We start from the raw sequence: 19,816 nt of genomic DNA on the forward strand, positions 1-19,816 counted from the left end.
AAATGTGCATTTAGATATTTTTTAGAAATTGGATAAGGTCATTTTATTTCTACCAAATTAATAAATACAAAAATGAATAAGAGAATATTTTTTAAAATATAAAGCAATATAAGAAATTTAGATGTAGATCTATATGATATTTGATTGATATAAATAAAAAATAGATTTATATTATAATTTTGTGAATTATTTGAAGGATGAATTCATTGTAAATTATATTATTTAGTGTATAAGATTATTCTTATATCTATTTTGTAATCTTCAAGTCTTGCACCTAGTCTCTAGGAGAAAATCATTCTTAAATAGGTCTTAAATTGTTTCTCTCGAAAGTGATAGAATAGTATTGGTAATTGACAAAGGTTCTTTCGAACATGTTGTCAATCCCATAGACAATATCAATTATTGAGGAGTTACTTTGGCTAATAATGCTACTACAACTTTTAAATTTATTTATTTTTATTTCAACAAGAAGAGTTGATTTTCAATGTAGTTTTTTGAGTCCAAGGCTTTGTAATCATAACTACTTGTTTCAATTTATATTTTTCCTCAAATTTGAATACTAATTGCATGTCATAAATAGATGAAAAAAAAACCTCAATTAAAGCTTAATAAGTTATTTCTTCAATTTAAAACTCGAAAGTCATAATTTTCTACCATTTAAAACAAAATTCCATGTATTAATTCATTTCATAAATAAATAAGAAAGAACTTATAAAAACTTTACTAAGGTATTTTTTAAATGCAAAACTTGATAATCATAACTCCCCATTCTTTTAAAAAAAATTACATCAATTTTAAACTATTAATAATATTTTATAAATTAATAAAAAAGTATAAAGATTCTACTAAAATATTTTTAAAAATTTAAACATTTGATTAAATTAATCATCAAAAGTCTTTATATTTTTAGAAAAATTCTAGATATATTTTTTGAAACACCATATTTTTCAAACAAATATATAAAAAAGTAAACAAGTCTTTAGTTTATCAATGAAATTGAAAGATTTGTAATAAGCCCATCAAAAATTAAATAAATAAATAACATAGACTGTAACATGGTGTTAACATGGTGTAAAGAGTTTGACTCAAAAATCAGAGAGTTAAATCTTGGTAGCAAGATCGCATAGCAATATCACAATAGACTGTAACAATCAATATTTAAAAACAAAATTATTTATATAATTTTTATCGAAATCAGTCGCACAGCTCTCACGTCCTTCGATATACACAAACATCGCTTGGAAAACACATTTACCAGTCATTTTCGACCGAGGAAGCTTAGCGAAGAAATATGTGTTCGTCATCCTTTACGTAAGCGGAATATAAAATAAACAAAAACCTTTGTTTCCCGTATAAAATAGTATCCCCGGCGAATTTGACCACTGTGCAGCAGCAAGATCCCCTGGTAGCGGATATGCCAATTGCCAACATATTTTAAAACATATTTTAATGATAAAACCCAATTTCCCTACGCCTTCCTCTGCATTAACTTGCTTCCACTTCACGGGGTGAAGAAGGGCGGCGATTCGAGTCGACATGTTACTTGAGGAGGTTGCGTGTATGCTCCCCACTCCATCCTTCTATAAATTCCCAAGCGGGAAAAGCAGGGTGATTAGAGAGGTGCAAATAATCCTTTTAAATCAGAGAATGGGAATGTTGTACGAGGGAGCTCAGGAAGAGATATGGAAGCAGATGCGGCGAGAGGCGGAGGAAGAGGCAGAGGCTGAGCCCATCCTCGCAAGCTACCTCAACTCCACCATTCTCACCCACAACACAATCGAGAGCGCGCTGGCGTTTCATCTGGCGAACAAGCTTTCGATCACCTCCATGCTGCCTACCACGGAGCTCTACAACCTCTTTCTCGACGTCTTTACTCAAAACCCTCAAATACGCCAAGCTGTTGTAGCCGACATTCGCGCCGTCAAAGAGAGAGACCCCGCCTGCGTTTCCCACACACACTGCGTGCTCAACTTCAAGGGTTTCCTCGCCTGCCAAGCACACCGCGTGGCGCATTTCCTGTGGTCGCAGGGTCGATTCTCGGTAGCTCTGGTTATCCAGAGCAGGGTTTCTGAAGTGTTCGCACTGGACATCCATCCTGCCGCTCGGATCGGGGAGGGCGTGGTGTTCGACCACGGGACGGGAGTTGTTATCGGCGAGACGGCCGTTGTTGGCGACGGCGTCACAATTCTGCACAATGTGACACTTGGCGGCACCGGGAAGCATGGCGGCGATAGGCATCCCAAGATTGGGAAGGGGGTTTTGATCGGCGCGGGGGCTTGTGTTATGGGAAATGTGAGAATTGGGGAAGGGGCTAAGATTGGAGCCGGGGCTGTCGTGCTCATTGACGTCCCGCCCAAGAATACTGCTGTTGGGAACCCTGCGAGATTAATTGGGGGAAAGAGTGATTCTAGCAGATTGACTGCGAAACATTCGTGTAAAATGATGGAGTGCATGTCTCTCATGATCCCGGAATGGTCTGACTATGTTATTTGAGATCATTCTCCGAAATTCCGATTATAATCTGTGCCAATTGTACTCTGTGTTTCAAATATCTAGGCAATGTAAATAAGGGATTTGCGGAGCAGTTACATTCTCATCGTCTTAGAATGAATCGCTGATTATAATCTGGAACTTTAGTACTGAGATATACATTATTAATTTCTGAATCAATTTTTAATTTAAAATTAGCTATCTATTTATAAATGTGCGCTTCATACATCCTGTCCTGATATTCGTAAGAGACAATGAAGTCTGTTAATTTTATATAGGGAGTTTTTGTCGTGTTGTGTTTCTTTGTTTCTTGCTGTGATCATACAACGAGAGCTCTATTATCATTCTTCATCAATGACAGAATTTAATCCCTTTGACCTCCGGTAGGATGATTTCTGATAAGGAGGACGCCAGCTCTCAATTTTATTCAACGGGCAGTCTCGTGGAATTGGGTCTTCTGCGGTTAGAAGAGTATAATTAACCTTTCGACGTAATTATGAGATCAAGTTAAATATAATTAACAAGTTTTTCCATCGCAAAAAATGATTTCGATAATTTAAAATTTCCGAAGACCGTTTATTGTTTTTAAATTTGTTTCATTAAAAAAAATTTCCGGGTCCAAAGAATTATATGGCATCACTTTGTTGAAAGAGGGTTTTGATTTTTTGAAAATATTATTCTGCTTAATTCAAATGATATATATGTTGCGAAGGCTAGTCGAGTGATGGTGCCTTTGGTCACAGTCAGTATACGCAACGGTTGGTAATAAGAGCTTAATCATTTTTTGTGTATTATAAGTCGAGCGGTTGTATCGGGAATTAACAAATTGATCTCTTGGTACAACTAGAAACACACTCTAACAAATGGTATCAGACCTAGGTCACAAGTTCCAACCCCATCGTGTCCCGAGGGCAAAATTGTTGCAAATGCTAGCTAAGTGACAATGCCTTTCATTCCAATCAGTACACACAACAGTTGGTGATGAAGGCTTAACCACCTCTTATGTACTATAAGTTGAGCAGTTACATCGAACATTAACATATCGATCTTTTGATGCAACGACAACCCCACTCTAACAACATAAAGAATAAGGGAAAATAATATTCAAAGATTTTTTTCTTCATTAAAATGTGGTCTTAATTTTATGAAAAAAATTCTTTTTATTCAAATTATATATAAAGAATAGGGAAATTTACTCTTTAGATGATATTCAAAGATTTCTTATGAGGAAAAAAACAAAAATATTATATTTTGCAACTTGTTAGTTGATTACTAATATAATGGATGACGAATATCGATGTTGACTTAAGCATGTTGTATAAAATTGCAATATCAAAATGTACATTAGCTTGCTTTATAGCATTACAAATAATAGAGCTAGTAGCAATGCACTAGAAGGAAGTTTTCATTGAGTTCAAACAAGAGAGGGCCCAAACCCATCAAAATAACATTAAGCCAAAATGAGAGCTCAAAAGGAATTGACAAGTAATGAATTCAAAACAAGTTCACAAACTAAAGAAGCAACAATTAAATTGCAAAAAGGACTAGCAACTAAACTAAGCTAAATCTAGAGACGAAAAACAAGAAACTAAATAGTAGGAAACTGAACTTCCTTCCATTCTTCATTAAACTCTATACGAGTGTCCAAAAAAGAAGACATTTTGGTTCAATTCATAGTATCCATAACAAGTCTGTCTTTTTTTACTAGGTCCCATGTACTACAAGGAAGTCAAAATGACAATCTTGCCCTGCTAACTAGGAAAAAAAATATGTTATGTAATATCTTTGTGCTATGTTATTAATGGGGATAAAAATGTTTAAGGAGTTTTTTGAAAATATGACAACTAATCTTTCTTGCTCAACCAAATATTAGTAAAGTCCAAAGTAACAATGTTAAATAAAGGTGTTCAAGTTTTTCTTATGCTTTTGACTCAACAAATTATTAGTTACAGTATAGTAAGACATATATCAACATACTTTATATAGATTATACTTTAGATATAGATGCTACTAAAAAATATTTTAAAAGTTAAACAAAATTGTACATATGAGTACATGTCTAAAACAAATGCTTAAATTCATTTTCTTGGGTTTAGGCATTTCTATTTTATCATCCACATATCTTTTTAGGGTCACCTTGAGCTTAGGTAATGTGTCACAACCTCCTAAATGAAAATTATGTACATGTTATTTAGTTTTTTTTATAGCATTTGTAGAAGACTCTTCCTATATCTATCTAGTAATCTTTAAAAAAAAAAAAAAGAGAGGCCTTTTTCATGGAGCAAGTCATTCTCAAAGTGTACAATGTAGATGTCAATACATTCAATATCTCATATAATATTTGTGATAGATATCCCATATAGAGGTCAAGATGGGATTTACACATTGCCTATCAAATAATAGCTTTTTTTGGGTTACAAAATGAAAGTATACCTCATTTTTCATCTTTGTCTTATATAATGGATATATAGGATCATCTCGTCTTAGGTGGATATATTTTCCTAAAGTTGTCTAGTTTTAGTAAATGAAAGATCACAAATGTAGTAAAGTGTTTTCTCCTAAAGGCGATATAGTAGCATTTGTGATTAACAAAGGTTCTTTGAGGTATGACAACATGGATGATTTCTATTCTTGTAGCAAGGAAAAATGTCTCATCATATTCTCTTCTAAACTATTGTTTATACCCTTTGAAAAACAAATGAGCCTTAGGTTGAATCTCTATTCTTCCTCCAACATTTCTCTTTGTTGGTGTAAATAGGTATTTACTATTTACACTTTACTTAAGTTTACTTAGGTTATTGCATTATTTTATTAGTTTGCATTATTTTATTATTTATTTTGAGACACTTAGGAGTTTGCGCACCTTTTTGGGTTGTCATGTTGACAACACAGAAGTATGCAACTCTAATTATGCACATGGTTTCTACAACACATGAGTTTGCATCATTCACAGAGTTGTCATGTAGACAAAATAGTTATTCGTACTCCTAATTTAGCACATGTTGTCTACAACACTGATTTGCGTGTCACACCATTGTAGGCTTATCCTCTCATCATCGCACTTACTTCTGTGCTTAATGGAGGATAACTCATATCTGGTGGACATGTGCCTGGTTGCATGACTTATCCTGATGTTGATTCTAAGGCATTCTAGATGCATCTTAGAGGCCTTTATATTCAACCACTCCTAGTGTACTTGTACATTGTATTGAATACTATACATTTATTTTGATCATACTCTGGTCTATTTTGTGCTTGTGTTTAAGCTCATTAGTCTTGGGTGAATTTTTCCCTAAGGTAGATTCTTACATGGTATCAGAGCTGAGGGAGATACTCATCACATAGCCATTGGAGACCTCATTTCTTCATCTCTCTAAGGGACCCAATTCAGATCTAAAGCATCAATTGTAATTAGGAGTGTCTAGAGCTGAAGTGGACCTCACCATTGTGTCTAATGCGACGATTTGGTGAAGATTGACTATAAATTTGCCTATTTTAGGCCATAGTCGACTGGGAAGCAAAACAAATTTTGCAAATCGAAACTCAAAGGCCCGATTTACAAAGTTGGGTATGGTCTTTTATCAGTCTGATTAATTTATTTTTGGATCTGATTAATTATGTATTTTTCCTGCATTTTTCAAAAAAATTTGAAAAATTTTTTTGCCTAGTCGGGCATGCAAAGAAAGTGCAAAGAAAATTTTTTACAGGTCCAAGTATCGGGCAATCACATCTCGACCCTGAACCTGTGAATATTCCACAATGAATATTCCATATTTTGCAGTATATTTAATTCCCAGGCAACTTCATCAATATTTTTGGGCAATTCGGCACAAATTCGACAAGAAATGGCAATTGAGCAACTCAACCGTGGGTAGCTTCTTTATTTTATTTCCAATCTACGGTGACTTTCATTTAAAGCACCAACGCTATAGACTTTGGATTAATGTGGGAGTAAACTTCAAAAGTTTCCACCTCATAATATACTCTAGCAACCTACAAAAAGAATATACCGGTGGCATCTAAACTTTTTCAGCCCTAATTTATTTGCAACTCTGGCACCGAACTTTGATAACGCCGTGCCACGTGTTCGCTACGAAATCCACAAAAGTTACACGTAGAGACACCTCCATAGCCACGCGGTGTCCAACCCATCTACCAACACAACGCTAACTTGCATAAACAATAGACACATGACTGAATAACAATTTGACACGTGGCCAAAGCCACATCAAACATGTCAGCAATCTCTAGCATCTAACTCAGTCTCCACGCAGTCTATCATGCGGCTATTTTAAACTCTGCCATGTCATACTAACATAAGCACCCAGCTATCAGTACAGTCAACATTGAGTTAGCAGCCACATCATCAGACACCTAAAATTACTATACTATCCGTGCACTACAACATGGTCGTCCCTACCATTCCATATAGTCCATACATGCCACGTCAATAGCTATGCAGGGTGACATCATCACAGGCCTACGTTTTCACTAACGTCAACAAAATAAGAGCCTAAATTTGACAGTCGTATGAGTGTCATTCTAGGGCATTTTTGAATTGTTGTGATGGTCATTTGACCATCAAATTTAACACAGTATTTTCCTCTCCAGACCCCTCTTTAGATGTAGTTTTGATTTGGTAGCCTAACTTCAAACGGCCATAACTTGGTCATCCATACTCTAAATCAGGTGTGATTTTTTATTTTTTTTGGTTAAAATTTTCTGAACTTTTTAGTGCTGCAGCTATTTTCTAGTTTTGGTACATGAATTTGTCAGAATAAAATTTTTTTGGTGACTGTACCTATCTAATCTTGCTCTTTGCAACTTCAAACACATTGTACGAGCTCATCTAGACTCCTTTTTAGGTTCTATTTTATTTGAAAGTGTATTTTTTTGTCTAGTTTTCAGATCTATAGTTAGATTGTAGTCTTGTGTGGACAAAAATACCACTTTCAAATATAGGTCCTATTTTGCATTGTATTGCTTCACAATTGTTGTACTATTGAGCTATATTGTAAAGGTCCAGATCTGTACTCTATATAGAGATTGTAATCAGCAAAATTAGAAAGTCCACTTTGTCCATTTTGACAAGTGGCCCATTCTAAATGCACTATATATAAAGTGCCAAAATCATTTATTTGGGAGGGGGATTTTTTGATTGAGTGAAAAGGGGGGGGGGGGGGGGGGGGGGGTGTATTGTGTACTGTGTCTCCTTGATCTTGTGTTCTTGCATTATGGATTCTTTTTCAAAGTTAACTCCACATAATTATGCTACTTGGAAAGAAAACATTAAAGAACCATTGGTAGAAGAAGGTTTATTGCATTATGTCACTGGTGCAACAAAGAAACCTCCTACTGATGCTGATGAAGCTCATAAAGAAGATTGGGAATCCAAACAAGAGATGGCCCTAGGAACCTTGTTGAAAAATATCTCTGATCCTGTCAAATTTCACATTAGGGCATATGCACCGAGTTGTGGTGCCAAAAAGATGACAAGGTTTTTTTTTTTTCTAATTTTCAATAGCGCGTACGCAATATAGCGTATGCAATATAGCGCGTGCACTATAGTGCGTACGCGCTATTCTAATATCAAAAAAGTTATATGATGGGCTGCAGACCCGCGGCCCATCATTTTCATTTTTCTTTTTGGCTCTCCAACAGCACGTATACGGGTTTGATAGCAAAAATTCACCACCATTTGCCAAAATGCCTCCTCATCGACGAAATTCAAGACAACGAGCACACCAACGACGACAAGGTAAGTGATATAAACTTAACTTTGCATTGTTTAATATGTTTTCCATATTGTTTTATTGGTTTTTGATATTCTTTTGTAGGGTTTTTACAAATTTCATTTAGATTTGTTTATTTAGTTGGATTTCAATTGATTTTTTATCAGGAAATGTCCATAATCAACTGGAAAATCCACAAAACCCTCAAGAACCTCAAAATCAAAACCCTCCTCAAGAAGAACAACAAATTCCACAACCTGAACCAATTGCAAGACCTCCACCAGGCACACAAGAAAATATAAGAAATGAAATACAGAGAGGCAAAAGTAAATTAGAAAGACTCATTGCTCGGTTGAAAGAATCCGGACAAACCAATCCAATGAGGGCTCAATTGGCATCATCCCTCAAATCCATTAACACTCAGATAGCCTCAGTTAGTGGTCAGTTAGATATTTGGCAGGCTAAGAGGGATGAACAAAAAAGATTTTATGCAAATAAATTGTCATATGAAGATGTTAAAAAAAAGAAATATCAAAAGGTAGTATATGTGCATTATTTAGAAAACCCGGTGAGCCAAATACTGTTAGAGAGGGTACTAAACAGTTCCCCATCCATTGGTGTATACACAATGCTATTAGAAATAATTTTTGGGATAGATGGTGGATGGTTTTTTATGCCCCTCCTTGCAACAATCACGAGGTCCCCATGTATTTTTTGAAGAAATTATATTGTGAGTTTGTCCTTGGGGAGATCCCCAATTATTTTGATATGTTAGAATCCTAGGGTAGAGGTGGGGGGTCATCATTTGAGAGGCCAGGAGCATGTCGTGACCCTAATGTAGTTAGGACACCTGTGGTCCATCCACAGCACGAGCATGTGATTATTCCTTCAGTTGTGAAGGAACATGTAGAGGCCAGCACTCTAGGGACCATTAATGCTTTGAAATAGACCCTCATCCATTCCACAAGCCCATTAGTTGAGGGGGAGCCTTCTATGTGTATGTGCACTTCATGTGGATCCCTATGCACATTTGGCACTCATGCCGGAGATGCTACAAATGATGGGCTTGTCACCGATGAGTTCCTGAATGAGATATTTGGCATTGACACACAGGTAAATTACTAATTTGATCACATTTCATATGTATAGTGAATGATTAATTAATTAGCATTTATTGACATTGTTCAAAATTTAGGGTCAAAGTGTTGCTAGGCCTAGCAGCGATCCTCCAGGCCCATTTTTTGTCCCTTCAACGAGTCTTGAGGTATGTATCAATTTAATCATTTTAATTAATACATATATTTATTATGTAATCATATTAAGGATTGACAAAAAAAATTATGCATGTGCATCAGTTCTCCACAGGACCCTCAACCTTTACCACAGACACAGAGCAGAGACATCATACGAGCTTCACACAGGTACAGTTGTTTCATGTTAATTTAGTTCATTTGATTATATTTATTCCATGTTTCATGTTAGATATAACGTGTATTGTATGACATGAAGCTCATGATATCGGACACACCTCCTCATCTGCGACAGTCTGTTGATAGTGGAGTGGTCGTAGTTTTGGCTAGCTCACAGCCACTGACGGAGGTATGAAAGAATTTTCTTCGTTTTAGGTATTGTTTATAATAGTTAATCTCAAAATTTCTAATGTTATTTATAAGTGATTATATTTATTGAATTGGTGTAGGGTCTTGTCATGCCTGATCGTCCATGAGCATTTGAGGTGGACTTACAGAGTGACTATTTGTTGGTGGTAAGAAAATAATTGATTTTGTGTGTACATATATTTGATTTCAATGTATAATAAATATTGATTCATATCTACTTTATTTGTATCAGTTGGACCTGGAGAAGAGCCTCAATAAGAGGTCAAGTGAGTGTGTCAGAAGGGCCCTGTCATCTCCACTGTCTCCCTCCACACGATGGCAGAGGATGTCAAGAGACTTGTTTCCTTCCCCTCGTGGGAAGGAAAAGATGTAGTTGAGATATTCGATACATATATATATATAGAGACTTGTTTCCTTCCCCATGTATATATATAGGCATCAGAGAGACATATTTGACATACATTTGATGTACATATGACATTCTATATTTGATGTATGAAATTTATTTGATGTATGACATTATTGGTTAATATATGATATGTTTGTTCATATACGACATTATTGGTTATCATAATATATTATGTGTTTGTTAATGTATATTACATTATTGGTTATCATTTTATATTATATGTTTGTTCATGTATGACCTTAAATTAGATATGTTCGTGCATGACATTAAATTAGATATGTGCATGTATGAAATTAAATTCAATTGCTAGAAAGTTGCCATTATGTCTACGAACTAGTAGATGTTAATTTTTGCTTTATTAGTATTTCTCAAAAACTGCAAAGAAGTTGTTTCTGGTGAATAGTTGTAAACAATTGTGATCGTCGACTTCATGTACTCATGGCTTTGGCTGCGAACACTTGTAACTTTGGCTATAAGCATCCATGGCTTTGGCTATGTGCACTAGTGGCTTTGGCTATGAGCATTTATGGCTTTGGTTGTAGGCACAATATAGCCTTGGCTGTAGATTGTCTTTCTTGCTGCATGTCAAAGTTACCTTCAAGAATATCATTAGTCTAATATCATTACAATTAAAATACTATGACATAATACCTTGGAAATAATAGTCTTTAACCCATTACTTTATTTGTTAAAACATCATGTAGTATCTACTACAGTGCTTCTACTCAAATATGTTTTCAAAAATACTTAGTATGGCAAAGAAATGTCTATGGAAAGCTTGTCAAAAAGGATATTGAAGAACTAAATGTGGACAGTCATTAGTACCCATCAATAAGAACACAGACATCTTTCTCAAGCAAGCCATATGACATTAGCTTAATTTATAAATTTCCTTTGCAAATAACTAGAAGATGTTATGAATCTTAATACAGAGTTAATCACGAACTCATTATTCCATCCAAGAAGCATATATCACCCTAAGCCAATTAACTGATAGGATAAAAATTAATTCAATTTCAACAAAATTTTGAGTATAACAAGCATCTTAGGGATTCTTACAAGAATTAACACGATGTTCACAAGAGCATTACAAGTTCTCATAATGTTATTTCACATATTGTAATCATATTCAATTTTGAATGGCCATTTGTGTTACAAGCATAAATTTTATTTAAGGTCTTTTAATTCTAGACATGGATTTTATTCTGAAGCTTTTCTATGACAACCCACTCAATGCATATATTGTTGTTCCACATTATGCTGATTTGACTTTCATTGGTTGATTTGGGTCTAGACATGACGTTATTCACTACCTTTTTTATATATTATTTTTTTGTAGTGAGGTTCTAGCCTGAATGAATGTATTAATCATTGAAGTTGTGAACCTTGGTCGAGATCCTTACAAATATATTTTCAATTGGACCTCAAATAGTTTTCTCAGTCACCCCCTGTACACAGATACTGAAATTGTAGTTAATTACAAAATTAATACTAAATTAACACAAGTTTAATTGAGAAGTATTATGTACCTCAATAGGCTAGATTATTATTGACCGAGAAGCTTTATCTTAGAGCAGTTGGTTTCCTAAATCTTTAGCGCAATGACACTCTTATGGAATGTGGAATTAGGTATGCTAGCTAAGGAATGTTCTTTAAAAGGCAGAGGAAACTCAAGACTCACATGTTTCCAATCAATATAAATGTTTAAATCGCTTCTCTAATTTTTTCTATTTATGATCTTCTTAAAACTTAACTTTCTAAATGCATTGATGGGGAAATAAAGATCTTCTAGGAACTAAAGGCTAATCATGTTTAATACTTACAATTCTTTGTTTTTATCTAACAATTTAAAAAAGATTGTACAAGTGTTTTCAAAGAGCAACACTTGTCACTAACATCATAAGAAGGAATATCCAAGGAGAATTACCACTGATCCCCCACCACCAAATTCAAGAGAAAACAAAAATCCACTACTAAAGAGATAGTAACAACGATCATCCCTAGTCTCTCCCTTATCACAAAATGATTACCATCAAAATTTGCATTTCCAATTGTGTCATGTGCGTTGAAGTGATAGTAACATTTTCACTCTCTTACCTAATGTCTCCCATTTCTGAAACTCCTGGGCAAGGGCGAGGCCATCTTCTCAGTACTTCAAAATACAACAAGTTCCATTTTTTCCCATATTCATAATCGTTGACTTAAAGTATAGTCAAAGTATTGAAGGCCCATAGGAACTCAACCTTTGAACATCCCATCTGTAAATGACCTCATAAAGAAAGTTCAATAAACCCGCATGAAATAGTGAAGCAAAAGTTGCATACTTGTGAAGATGATCAGACTGCAGGTGATCAATATGTCTCAAATCTATATTCAGTTCTTTTACTATGCATATAAATGGTTTGTTATATAAAAGACTTATATCCACCAAATAAATAATCATTTTCTTACTATGTTATCCTTATCCTTGGTTGATCTCTGGTCTCTGCAACATGGTCCTGTGGGAACTGGAATCTCATCCATATCTCGCACGAGCTCCGAGATATGCCCCGTCAAAGATTGCAGCCCTATGGCATTTAGTGACCCTTAGGGACATTCCAGTTGAGCATGCCTGAGAATGTTCAAGCACTGAAGGGGACAAGACAAGGTTGGGGTAGGGTTTACCCGGCCACCTAGAGCTAATGGAGTAGACAGTTTGATCCCACGATGAAAGATGAGAGAGATTTGGCAGTTGGCAACTTTGTACTGGCCAACACTGCAAGTTTCAGCATCACCTGAGATGGCATTGTAGAATGAAAATGGAATGCAATATCCAAAAAGAGAGAGAGGTTATTGTAGGCCTCTACAACACGGTCCTGTAGGAACTGGAATCTCATCCATATCTTGCACGAGCTTCGAGATATGCCCTGTCAAAGATTGCAGCCTTGTGGCATTTAGTGACCCTTAGGGACATTCCGGTTCAGCGTGCCTGAGAACGTTCGAGCACTGAAGGGGACAAGACGAGGTTGGGGATAGGGTTTACCCGGCCACCTGGAGCTAATGGAGCAGACATTTTGATCCCACGATGAAAGATGAGAGAGATTTGGCAGTTGGCAACTTTGTACTGGCCAACAGTGCAAGTTTCAACATCACCCGAGATGGCATTGTAGAATGAAAATGGAATGTGATCTTCAAAAAGCCAGAGACGTTATTGTAGGTCTCTGCAACATGGTCTTGTAGGAATTTGAATCTCATCCATATCTTGCACGAGCTCCGAGATATGCCCCGTCAAAGATTGCAGCCCTGTGGCATTTAGTGACCCTTAGGGACATTCTGGTTCAGTGTGCCTGAGAACGTTCGAGCACTGAAGGGGACAAGGTGAGGTTGGGGATAGGGTTTACCCGGCTACCCGGAGCTAATGGAGCAGATAGTTTGATCCCACGGTGAAATATGAGAGAGATTTGGCAGTTGGCAACTTTGTACTGGCCAACACTACAAGTTTCAACATCACCCGAGATGGTGTTGTAGAATGAAAATAGAATGCGATCTCCAAAAAGAGAGAGAGGTTATTGTAGGTCTCTGCAACATGATCCTATAGGAACTGGAATCTCATCCATATCTCACACAAGCTTCGAGATATATCGTGTCAAAGATTGCAGCCCTGTGGGATTTAGTGACCCTTAGGGACATTCCGGTTCAGCGTGCCTGAGAATGTTCGAGCACTGAAGGGGACAAGATGAGGTGGGTATAGGGTTTACTCAGCCACCCAGAGCTAATGGAGAAGACAATTTGATCCCACGACGAAAGATGAGAGAGATTTGGCAGTTGGCAACTTTGTACTGGCCAACACTGCAAGTTTCAACATCACCAGAGATGGCATTGTAGAATGAAAATGGAATGCGATCTCCAAAAAGTGAGAGAGGTTATTGTAGGTCTCTGCAACACAGTCCTGTAGGAATCAGAATCTCATCCATATCTCTCACGAGCTCCGAGATATGCCCCGTCAAAGATTGCAGCCCTGTGGGATTTAGTGACCCTTAGGAACATTCTGGTTCAGCGTGCCTGTGAACGTTCGAGCACTGAAGGGGACAAGAAGAGGTTGGGGATAGGGTTTACCTGGCCACCTGGAGCTAATGGAGCAGATAGTTTGATCCCACGACGAAAGATGAGAGAGATTTGGCAGTTGGCAACTTTGTACTGGCCAACACTGCAAGTTTTAGCATCACCTGAGATGGCGTTGTAGAATGAAAATGGAGTGCGATCTCCAAAAAGTGAGAGATTTTATTGTAGGTCTCTGTAACATGGTCTTGTAGGAACTGGAATCTCATCCATATCTCGCACGAGCTCCGAGATATACCCCGTCAAAGATTGTAGCCCTGTGGCATTTAGTGACCCTTAGGGACATTCCGGTTCAGCGTGCCTGAGAACATTCGAGCACTGAAGGGGACAAGACGAGGTTGGGGATAGGGTTTACTTGGCCACCCGGAGCTAATGGAGCAGACAGTTTGATCCCACGACGAAAGATGAGAGAGATTTGGCAGTTGGCAACTTTGTACTGGCCAACACTGCAAGTTTCAGCATCACTTGAGATGGCATTGTAGAATGAAAATGGAATGCGATCTCCAAAAAGTGAGAGAGGTTATTGTAGGTCTCTATAACATGGTCCTGTAGGAATTGGAATCTCATCCATATCTTGCACGAGGTCTGAGATATGCCCCATCAAATATTGCAGCCCTATGGCATTTAGTGACCCTTAGGGACATTCCGGTTCAACGTGCCTAAGAACGTTCGAGCACTGAAGGGGACAAGACGACATTGGGGATAGGGTTTACCTGGCCACCCGGAGCTAATGGAGCAGACAGTTTGATCCCACGACAAAATATGAGAGAGATTTGGCAGTTGGCAACTTTGTATTGGCCAACACTGCAAGTTTCAGCATCACCCGAGATGGCGTTGTAGAATGAAAATAGAATGCGATCTCCAAAAAGTGAGAGAGGTTATTGTAGGTCTCTATAACACGGTCTTGTAGGAACTAGAATATCATCCATATCTCGCATGAGCTCCGAGATATGCCCCATCAAATATTGCAGCCCTGTGGCATTTAGTGACCCTTAGGGACATTCTGGTTCAGCATGCCTGAGAACGTTCGAGCACTGAAGGGGACAAGATGAGGTTGGGGATAGGGTTTAACCAGCCACCCAAAGCTAATGGAGTAGACATTTTGATCCCACGATGAAAGATGAGAGAGATTTGGCAATTGGCAACTTTGTACTGGCCAACACTGCAAGTTTCAACATCACCCGAGATGGCATTGTAGAATGAAAATGAAATGCGATCTCCAAAAAGAGAGAGAGATTATTGTAGGTCTCTACAACACAGTCCTGTAGGAATTGGAACCTCATCCATATCTTGCACGAGCTTCGAGATATGCTCTGCCAAAGATATTTGAATTCATAGTGTTTAATGAGAATATAGTTGAGGCTTGCTTTACTTTTCTATGTTAAGTTTGGCTTTGAATTTTGGTTTCCCTACTTATCTATGTGAAAGTTCCACTTTCATAAGTAACATGGATGCAATAATACTAAATTAAGTATAGGTCCATGGTTCTAGAAGCTTCACATAGCTTCTCTTCAACTATGGATCTTGTAAGCATTGTACCATGACTATTGGTGTTGTGAGAATATACAAAGCATATATATTGTTTGACCAAATGTCTTCAATGAACATGAACTATATGGAAGAAGAGAAGACATTTTGCAAAGTCTTTGAAAATTTTCTTCAAGAAATGTAAGGAGCCATGGGTGATTCATCCAAATTATTTGGTAAAATAAGAGGAGGAATGAATCAACCTTGATGATAGAGGTAAATGTTGAATAATATTTATTTAATCACATTGTTTGAAAAAACTTTAATGACCTTTAAATACAATTGAAAGAAATGGAATTGATCTCCCTTACTCATGTAGATGAATAAAATTGGAATTTAAAAAAGAGAGGGACATCCACCATAAAACCATGCAATCATGCACTTCTTGATAGGAGTATCATAAGTTCATTGTTAGATGGATATGCCAAATGTGGAAGAATTAAAAGGAAAATATGTTGATTGATTGAATACAAGCATCAAATCAATGTAATAACAAAAAATCAAAGTTGATTCCATAAGGTCTAACAATATCATATAATTCATTTATCAATAATTTGAAACATCATAAGCATATGTCTAATAATGTCATACATGAAATATATGTAAAAAATGACATACATAGAAAAAATTATACAAAACATATGCCCAATAATGCCATATAGGTGTAAAATGTACATCATTAGATATAGACTCTTTCCAACTAGGGGAACAAAATAAATCCCTAATTGACTTTAATTGCCAACAAGTGGGAGATGACCAGTGTATATAACGAGGTCTTCCTAACATGCTCACTAGTCCATTAGTCTAGAATCTTTTGTAACTCAACATGTTACAATCAAAATTATATATGAATAAATAACTATTTTATATAAAAAAATAAAATATATTTACACATAAAACTTAATATTTTCTTATAGCTAGCTGATAATTCCTCTGTATATACACCTCAGGGATACACTGATGGTCAGGAATAATAAGACCCTACAAAAACTATCAAAGTTACCACTTGATTGTGCCTATGAATTTTATATTGAATTTTAGTACTAATGAAATTTTAATGTAAACTCTTTCATACCTTAGTCATTGGCTTAGAACTAGTGAGTGCAATAAGGACTCGTTGATCAATACAATGATGAAGATGTAAAGGTATCTCTGATGTCAATAGCTGAAAATGATAATACATGAGACTCAAATGCAGTTATGAAGAATACACATTTTCTTTTGTCTCCATATCAAATAAAATATTTTGGTATCTCTGTGAATGCAGTATGACATCCTTCATTTTATAGTGTTGATCCCAAAGCTACAACACTTATTATTTATTACACATGTATGTAAATCTGTTAAGCATCAATTTCAACACCTTTGTCTGCAAAATAATGTACTATATGTTAGAGTAATAAATTCATTTCCTTAGTAATTAAATTATATTGATATAATTACTAAGTTACTTATTATATTGATATAGTTTACTTATAATTCCTTTCAGTTTACAACTAATTGAAATGATTTCCCCAATTTTCCATCTAGTCACTAGAAAATTGGATTTGTTGTCTCTTTCTCTTAAAGAACCGGATCTACTAGTTCCTTTGGTCTAGGAGCCTTCCATTGAGATTGGGGTTTTGAAAGGTTCAAGGGTTGAGGAACTTTTTATAGAATATCTTGAAGAAGGAGAGGTCATGTATAATGGTTTTGAGGAAGGCTAGAGTTCCATCCAGATGGTGTTGCAAAATGGCCAAGCGGAGGAGGAGGTAGAAGAATAAATAGAATAAATGCATGAGAAGGAGGGTCATGGGGGCAATGGATTCAAACCCACAACCAAGCTTTTATACCATTATACAAATTACAAATTATAAGACTATGCCTTTCATGATAGTCGCATTTTCATATTGGCAAATGAAGAATGACTTTTGGAACAAACATAATAAATACTTCCAAATAAAAATGAAGCCAATGTATTGTATTATAAGCTCGAATGGTAAAGACCAAGCCCAAACATTTATTAAGGTGTAGCATTTATAATTGTCAGGTTCATGTGAAGAAGTCATCGTTCATATTCTCATTGTTGTGTAATTTGATGATAAGAAGAATACAATGATATAGAGGTTGATAGTGACTTAAAACTTTACAAAATGCAATCAATGAGAATTTTACATTGAGGGGGGAGTAATAATCAATGTTTCATTCTCATTGTTTGAAAAACTCTTATATAAAGAGGGAGTAGACAGATGATATGGTTTAGTCTTCTTTCGAGAATCTTAGTCATATTGGTTCAGAAGGATTCATGATACAACTACTATACTTAGCATGACCAATTGATGCTAAAAACCTTAGTATTGATGCTACAAACCTTAGTATTGACATAATTTAACCTCTGCAATTCTAGGCATAAGATGATTATCATACAATGGTACTTGAACAAAGAACACTAATAAATATTGAGGATGTGAATTGATAATACCATTCACAGATGATATTGGCATCTCACCCTTTATCACTTGTGCGTCAACTTTATTAGCCCTCTTCTTTGGTGACCTGCAAATGAAGAATTAGCACAATAACAAATCTAAGATAAGATTAAAAAAATGGGTCCTATTAAAGAATCTAATATAAATTCAAATAATGTATCTATATTCTAAACAAATCAAAACTAAATCTCATCACTTACACATCATAACAATACGGTCCACCTTAGTCATGTGATAGTCTTGGGGAAGAGGTTGTAACATTGTATTTGGATCCAATTGATCACTTTTTCTCTCTCTCCCAATTCAATCTAATGAGCCAACTGGATCTGCTCGACATTTTAATGTCTCAAGTATTGCCTCATGGTCTAACTCGCGAACTTTCTAAAGAATCTTATTATGTGGTTTTCCACCATATTTTATCAAGTGGACATTTGATGCGACAATAAGGTTTGAATAATGAAGAATCTTCCTCTCTGTTTGCCAATCCTCGAATAACCACAAGTTAGGATTCTTCATAGGATATCGTCTAAGCCATGTGCCTGTTACAACCACCGCACCGACATGGTACTCTAAACCTTCACCATCTATCACTGAGTGATCCAATTTTTGTTTGGCTTCAACACAATGACACAAATAATAATCTGTCCCTTCTTCATTGTCTTCAGGTGCAATAACAGCAAAAACATGGCCTGCAGTGACAAATGTACAAAATGCAGTCATTAATTCAGAAAATACTTGGGTAAAAGTTATAAAGTTACATATTGAAATTACAAATATATATATATATATATATATATTACCAAGTTGCACTAAATCTGACAAGCGGTCAAAGTCAATAGATGAGTCCATCTCTACCATTTTCAGTGCTTGTGGGGAACGATAGGTGTCAATTGGGTCCAAAACTCGTATATCCCATTTGTCCACCCATTTAGTTGACTCACAGTCATCCCAATTTTCCTCTGCACATGATGGAAAATAGCATGCCATTTTTCGTGTGTGGATACTCCATGAACCTGCATCAGAGCTTCTAAAAGAGTGTAACTCACTAGATCCTGTTAGTGTGCAACAATCTTGATATGGTGCAATGTTAGTATTATCTATCAACCAAAAAAATCTACGAACTGTAGACTCACCTTCCTTACCTGGACCCATTGTAGCGTTACACCATTGGACGATGGATTTTGCATCTATCAATATTGCTCCATCTTTGTACTTTAGTTCTTCACGAGCCAAGGCTCTTTTAATGCATGCGTCTGCACCATCGTGCTCTCCCTTACCATGACCAGCCTCTGTGAAATTCCACATATATTGAATTCTACACAACCTGTGCATCTTGCTCAACCAATAGAATATATGTGCATTCTTGAATTGAGATGCACAATTGTCTGACCAAATAATGTGTTGACAATATGATATGCCCCTTTTAGCCAAATCTCCATAAAATAGTTGAAAACAACCATGTACAAACTTCGT

The 19,816-nt window shown here is 36.2% G+C and overlaps 1 protein-coding gene across 1 annotated transcript; it reads left to right on the forward strand.

Moving 5' to 3' along the window:
- The first annotated feature begins 1,460 nt into the window (after positions 1-1,460).
- LOC149547423 (putative serine acetyltransferase 1) lies at positions 1,461-2,584 on the forward strand. Its single transcript, XM_089791634.1, has one exon. The coding sequence runs from the start codon at positions 1,537-1,539 to the stop codon at positions 2,491-2,493; it is 957 nt and encodes a 318-aa protein (XP_089647760.1). The 5' UTR covers positions 1,461-1,536; the 3' UTR covers positions 2,494-2,584.
- The last annotated feature ends 17,232 nt before the right edge of the window (positions 2,585-19,816 follow it).

Source organism: Cupressus sempervirens, chromosome 7 (genome assembly GCF_028749045.1).
Source record: "Cupressus sempervirens isolate cs-2001-9-10 chromosome 7, ASM2874904v1, whole genome shotgun sequence".
NCBI classification, from domain to species: Eukaryota; Viridiplantae; Streptophyta; class Pinopsida; order Cupressales; family Cupressaceae; genus Cupressus; species Cupressus sempervirens.

What these genes read in the sequence shown, in the direction of transcription:
- LOC149547423 (XM_089791634.1), top strand. Translation starts at nt 1,537, where the DNA reads ATGTTACTTGAGGAGGTTGCGTGTATGCTCCCCACTCCATCCTTCTAT.